The 7292-nt window shown below is 43.9% G+C and overlaps 1 protein-coding gene across 4 annotated transcripts in view; it reads right to left on the bottom strand.

Moving 5' to 3' along the window:
• PNPLA7 (patatin like phospholipase domain containing 7) overlaps positions 1-7292 on the bottom strand; it is a 269446-nt gene that overhangs the window by 1258 nt on the left and 260896 nt on the right. For all 4 annotated transcript variants that reach the window (XM_014519499.2, XM_025203018.1, XM_014519500.2 and 1 more), the window contains 2 exons: positions 6979-7063; positions 477-580 (listed from right to left, as the gene is read on the bottom strand). In XM_014519499.2, the coding sequence (XP_014374985.1) occupies positions 477-580; positions 6979-7063 (189 nt within the window). The remainder of the gene's footprint in view (positions 1-476; positions 581-6978; positions 7064-7292) is intronic.

Raw genomic sequence — 7292 nt, 5'->3', positions numbered from 1 at the left:
TCCAGAGTATGCATAGCTAGATACCAAGACTTATGTCAACACTTCTACAAAATGATGAGACTCTTCATAGAATACTGACAAACTTCAGCCACACAAAAGCTTCTGTTAATGAACTGTTTTTTTCCAATTGTTCTTCCCGAAGACTAGAAGTTCTGTTTTATAAGACTGTGGTTTACACAGAATAAAAGCGCCACCTGACCACTGACTATCTGAATAGAGCAAATAGGGCTTGGCAATGTTTAATATCCATATGATACCACAGACTGACATGGTCCTGCCAGACTCCTTCCAGCACTGGTCCTAGAAGATGCTTCTTTCAGCTGTCACCTTCTCACACCCTCCTCCCTCCATGGGCTTTAACCCAGACAGGTGTCTATGCCTACAGGAAACATATTTGCTTTGACACAGCTCATGTGGAGACTAAAGCATGTACACACACACGAACACCTGTGGAAAATCTAGAGCATAGTTCTTACCGAATCAGTGTCCTCTTCAACCTGGTTGCTTAGGAAATTAACATAATCGTCCTTTTGGCTGTCTAGAATTTCTTCCTCATACTCAGTCTGATAATCAGATTCATCTGAATAGGAAGGAAAAGAAAAATAGTGGTTTTAGCTGGTACCAGCAGGAGCCAAGGGAAATAGAGTAGAATTACAATGGTTGTTATCATACCATGGCAACACAGCCCTGGGCTAGGAAGTAGAGTCATCTTTGGCCAATTCATGGAAGCTTAATGTACTAGTCACTTTCTCCAAGGGAATACCAACTAAGTTAGTGTTTTAAAAAACATCACTTCTCACTCTAATTTAGCAGTTGGCAAAGATGACACAGAAATCTATAACAGATAAGGCAATACACCGTGGTCTGCCACAGCCTAAAGCAATAGTTTATAGCAGTGGTGCTCAACCTTTCTGGCACATGGTCCGGTTGAGTGTGGCAGAGCTGGTTTGTGGGCTGTATCCAGCATGCTGGGCCATGCACTAGGTGTGACCCCATACATGGGGTCCAACTGCATGTGCCAGGTCTGACCCTACAGGCTGCTGGATCTGGCATATGGGGGGCCATGGGGTCCAGCCTGTGGGACTTCCCATGGGCCCTATAATTAAGTGACAGGGGAGAGGTGGCAGTTCTAATTCCCGCTGGGTTTCTAGAGCTATGAGAATAAATGCTGCCACTGCTCCCCTGATTTCCAGACCTGTGGAGAGCCCCCATGGGCTGGATGACTGCTTTATGGGTCATATCCAGCCCATGGGCTATACTTTGAGAACCACTGGCTTAGAGCAATGTGTATCCGAGCAATCCATCCCAGTAGGGTGTTTGCTGGCAAATCCAATGATAATAACAAAGTTGGCATTAGCACACAAACAAAGAGAGGAACAATGCTGTGAAGATCTAGACAGCCCACTGTGAGTAGCAGCCCATTTTAACATCCTCCTAAGGACTGAGTTTGAAAAAGACCCACCAGTCTTTCTTCAGCCCAGTTCTTGTTGGGATCTCAAAAGATGTGTATTTATGGAGCCAATTTAGGTCAGAACAAGTCTCCAAGCTGCCTCTAACAATGCCTCCGAGTAATGTGAAGCCCAGACCAAGGACAGAACTTTGGGAACTATAATGTTCTCTTCTACAGTGTTGGCAATTGACCATTTACGCCCAAACTTGTTTTTTTCTCTCTCTCAGCCAGCGTGTGATCTTCTTAGTTGCTTTAATAGCCTCCCATGAGACTGCAGAAAAACTCTTTAGAAGTTGATATAAGTGCTTTGCAACAGTTCTTCTGTGCTTGCTAATCTGTCAACAACTTCAGAGAATGTAATAGATTAGGATGGTTTCATTCTCCCCTCTTGGAAACCATGCTGAATTGTCCATACAGTTGTGTGGGTGTTTTATAAAACACACTGTAATTGCTCCTTCAGCCTCCTTTCCTAGTTCTGTGGTATGGCTCACCCTTTGAATGCTAATCAGGTAACCCCTAGCACCAGTTATAAAGTTGGGTATGACAGGAGCTACTGCCTGGTTCTCTGACAAAGGGACTCAATTTACTAGGCCCCTACTCTTGTCAGCTGCTTATTCTCCCCACTCAAACTCCCACAGAGCTCTGGGACATTTCACCTGGTCCAAGAAACTCAACTCTAAATTTAAGAGTTTGTGCTAGCAACATCCTTAGCCAACGACCATACCACTTTGTTACCTGAAGACTGTATGTATTATGTAGTACTGCCCCAGTATCCGCCAATACAAAGAAAGATGCAATCTAATCATTTAGCTTTTGTATAGTACATACAAGTGTCTGAACTGGTCCCTGACCTCCCTGCTGACTCTCACTTAAGCAACATGCTTTCGATATCCTGCCAATTCTTCATTTGAATTAAAACCTGTAAATGAACCTAGAGTTGAACTTGTGCTGTTAGTCCAAAAATATGCTGAGATTGCAGGGGTCTGCTAGAAGGACGTTCTCCTATGTATTCATATGCTCTGTAGAACAGGCCTTGCATTTGTTGTCTATAGCAAAGCTAGAGGAAAACAAAGGTTACTAGGGTTCAAAATACCAGCAATACTTGACTTCTTCAGTGTTTTTTAAAGCTTCTATGACGCTAGCACTTCTGCTCTAATCCACCAATTCCCACTCCCTCCACATCATTTACAGAATATTGCCATCTTAATTGAGACTTCTTTAGGCCCAAAGGCCATGACCTTTCAATGAGTATCATGCAAGCTGAGCCACAAGCCAATGCAAAATCTGCCCGACTTCAATGAGGAGTCAGCTCAGCTCAGGATCTAAATACAGAATGTGTACTCTCAGACTGACCCTGGTATAGCAACTGTGGCTTTAAGTTAAGTGTACACAGTTAATGATGAGAAGCAGCTTATGCCCAGCTGCTGTGAGGTAGGAGACAGCTCAGAAAGATTTGGGATGGAATCTATTTATAAGCACTGAACAATTTTGCACAAATGGAAACGTTAAGGCCACTGCGGATGGTGAGGCTCACTGTTATGCAGTAGTATTAACTGAGATCCCATAATGCATCAGGATTAGTGATCCTAACAGACGTTCCAAATGTAGCCTACACTAGCCTGCGTATCAGGGCGATAGAAGATTCATATAATAAACAAGACAAAATGTCTGTTTTTCAGCATGACAGCGAGGAGCAGAGCTTATGCTTCAAATGAATTCACTGATTACTTAAGTATTGCCTATTGTGGAACAGTCAATAGCATCTGCTCCATTCTGGAGACAACAGTACATTCTGTTCTTTAGCATTTTATTTTAACAAAATGGCTATAACCAACTGTTAGAAAAGTGTGGTATGAAAAACACATGGCCATTGTTTTTCCATGGTCATTCCAAGAATTATGTATGTCATTACAAAGGAGTTCTTTGGTAAATCACGAGGAAGAATGGCTGGATTTGGAAACTCACATGATTAGTAATGAACAATAGAAAATAATATCTTAAAAATGTACAGCTCAAATATATTCTGGGTTAAAATCAAACATACAACTAACTTTAAAAAGGCCTTGTATGCTACTGTGATCGCTCATATTATTTATCTTACATGAGCTACAAGTAGGAACAGGGTCCCACTGTGCTGGGTGCTGTACCTATACATGACCACTGTGGTTCAGAAAGAAATAAAACAAATCAAGGGGCAACAGGCACTGCTGAAGACAGGAAAGTGATCATATGGACCACTGCTCTATTCTGACACGGTAATTCCCAGAGGCTTTATTTCTACTGCATTCAACAGTGGGTAACATCTTTCCTAGAACCAAAAGAAAAGAGAGGTTCCTGCATCAAAGAGCCAACGGATGAGATGTTATTCCTGACAAATGGTGAACTGTAACAGCCAGCAGTGGGAGAGGCACGGTGGCATGTTCACATTAATAAAATCATATGTTACTCATGGAACTAAAGAGCCACCTTGATGATTCTTTTAGATTTTGTTAATGCTCTATCAGCACATCAGAGATGTGAAGGTACAAGATTCTCTGGGTTTGAGCACTTGATATAAGACCTGGGATCTGGCTGTTTCCCTCAATATATAATTATAAATACTTTTTGTTTAAAGCAGACCCAGAGACTGCTACATAGGCCCAATAACTAACTACTTCCCTTGAGGGGTTTTATTCTACATCTTTATTGCAGCTCAAAGACCACATTACTTTACTGCTTAAGCTAAGCTGTTTAGGCTGGTCAAGTGGCTACAAGAACATTAAGCATTCTCAACTGTATGCTGTAACACTCTTTTGAGCTGTCTTCTGCCCCACTGATAACTGATGGAGAAGCCTGGGTGGTGTATGTACAGTTCCACTGTTGTCACAGAAAGGAAGAAGAAAAGTATTAATGTACCAAATAGAGTCAAAAGTGCTTAAAGCCTCAAAGGTCTTCCTTCCCCCCAACCGTCTTTGGATTTAAATACCTACTTGGCTTCTCAATATGCCCTGCACTGACTTTGGCCCCTCTAATAACCAAGCACTATAAGAATGACTACAGATAGAAGAGAAGCCTTAAGAGCACAAAAAAAGAGGAGATGTCAAGGCAAAAATCAGACTTGTTAACATCACTGTTGACAATCCGGGTGATCTCCTGAGCATGGCACATTGGCAGAGGTGTTGGCCCCTCTCAGGCCCCTAGTCCTCTTGCAGCACAGCTCAGCAAGAGCAAGAACCAAAAAAGGTCCAAATGTGGTAAATCTACTTATGGGATTTGTTATCAATTTATTGCTTATCCTGTGTTAATTGGGTTCCCACATCAGGAGATGTATCCTAGTAATGAGGGCAAGTAAGCAAAAAGTGTAACAGGGGACAGGTGGCTGCAGTAAAACAATTATATTACAACAGGCTTGAATACTGATGCTGCCAATAACCATGTTATGCAGAACCTTTTGTTCCTATTCTTAATGGCTATTCAAATATATTTGATTAATAATTTCTTGGTAAAGCACATGATTGGAATTAGCATTACAAATAACTGCAGGGGTCTCTCAAAGAGACAATTGCAGATGGGGGCGCTGAGGGTGGAGTGGGGCAGTGGTAACAGGCTCTAACTCAGGGGTGGGCAATTATTTCAGGTGGAGGGCCGCCTACAGAGTTTTGGCAAGCCATTGAGGGCAACATGACAGGCAGCCAGGGGCAGATAAATATTAATTTTCTACATTTTTAGGGGCCCCACAGGCCGGATAGAATGGCCTGGCGGGCCGCATCTGGTCCATGGGCCGCATTTTGCCCGCCCCTGCTCTAACTGCAGATTGTCCTTTGCAGGACAGGACTTAGGTGAGTGATTGTCGATGGAAGTGTAAACGTGCACGAGGTGCTTGTGGATTTTAGAACTGAACAGCTACATTTGCTACCATCAGCCATCCTTTGGGTTGATTCCTTACGGCATATGGAAGAAATCAAACAGGCAGCAGCCATCAACTTTTTCATGCTGCAGGCCAGAACAACTTGGCTCTGGTCCCACAAAGGCTGGGGGGGTTCTTTGGCGTATCAGCAGTGGGGGGGCGGGGTGGTCTTCCCTGCACTTGTGCCAAGCAGTTGAGTGCTGTGCCCATGTCATCACACCTACTCCCAGTTCCCCACTCCCTGGGTGGGGTGCAGGAGCAGGTTCCATCCAGTGGGAGCTGCGCTGGGGCCAGGCAACTGAAAGCCATGCTCTTGCTGTGGCTGCTACTGCACTGCAGCTGGGGAAAGGGGAGCGGGCAGAGAAGCAGCACCAGTGTGGATACAGCATCCAGCTGCTTGGTCTCAGCACAGCTCCCCACTGGCTGGAAGCTGCACCCACACTGCAGCCAGGGACAATAGGGAACAGGGGAAAAAGGCTGCAGAGGCAGCAGCAGGGGCTCAGTTGAGTTGCGTGGTCCTGGCACAGCTCTCACTGCTTAGCTCCAAGGCAGGTGTGGTCACACGTAAAGCCTTTGAGCTGTGCAGGCCAGAACCCACAGCTCCACGACTGGATCTGGCCCACAGGCCGTGTTGCTGACCCCTGCCTTACAGCAAACAGTCCTGGGCCTTTTAAAAGTGTTTCATGAAGCAATGCGTTAGATATTGGAGTACAATACTTGTTTGCCCAAACCACAGCAGCCATTACAATATTATTTTTCAACTGCTTCCAGCCAGCTCTGAACATCAAAGCTGGGCTTCTTGAGAGGAAATGGGAAATATGAAATGCTTGAAGCTGCCACTGATAACATATTGAAGTGCAGGAAAGGGAGAAATAAGGCACTGGGAAAAAATGTTCATGTATAGGGGATGCCAACATCACCTTCTTAAAAGTTACCCTGACATAAATCTAAGGGTGCCTATACATGTGCAATGAGACTGCTCCGATGCATTGTAATTACAGAGCGTTGAAGCTCAATTAACTGAGTCTGCTGGAGCGTGGCAATTACCACACACCAGCAGACTCTAGCGCCACATGTATCAGCATCCCTGCACTTAAAAATGCCAGTGGGGGTGCTTTAACTAAAGCATTGAACGAGCTTATTTAAAGTACCCCCGCCATCATTTTTCAGCATGGGGAAGCTGATACACATGAGGCTATGAGAGCTTTAATCAGAGCAGCTCTCTAGGAGTCACTATAATTAAAGCGCTCCCCCTGCACTCACCCCCCACACTCCTGGAGCATATTTATAAATGCCCTAAAAGAACATAAGAGGGTGCATTTCTGTAGCCTCCCCTATAACAAATGGGTCGGCTCAAGGCATGGTGGAAGCAAGAAAAGGTAGATTCAGATGTATTCAGCACATCTTATTACTAATGTCTACGTTTCTACAGGACAAGATACTCAAGCTGAGCATAATGATGAGGGAGGATTTCTTAATGGGATTCATAGAAGAACAAAACAATGATACAAGATGAGTCGAGAGTGTTTCTTGAACTGGAAGTGAAGAGAAAGAAGCATGAACGGTCCCAAAGCTGCAGCAGTATGCCTGATCAGGAAAGTTGTGTCCTCTTTCATAAAACAGGCTTGATGATCCAACTCACCATCTACCAAAGCTGCTTTTACTGGCTCAATTCGGGACACAATTTCTGCCAAGTCAGTGAAAGAGGTACTGGTACAGGTCACAATCTGAAATGCAATGCAAAAAATACAGAATTCAAATACAGTTCTAGGAATAAAGAGAATACCTTAGTGGATTAAAGTGATATTAAAACATCAGACAGAAAGCTACAAAAAATGAAAATTAGCTATGGAAAGAGACAGTTATTTACCACACTACCAATTCTTCTTTAAAATGATCATTCCTGCAGGATCCTAGGCTTGGGTGATTGGTGCCTGGGTTTTATACAGCCATTCC

The sequence above is a fragment of the Alligator sinensis genome, unplaced genomic scaffold (genome assembly GCF_000455745.1).
Source record: "Alligator sinensis unplaced genomic scaffold, ASM45574v1 scaffold235_1, whole genome shotgun sequence".
Classification (NCBI taxonomy): Eukaryota; Metazoa; Chordata; order Crocodylia; family Alligatoridae; genus Alligator; species Alligator sinensis.
Note: the sequence above shows the minus strand (reverse complement) of the source record. Positions and strands in the feature narration are given on the sequence as shown.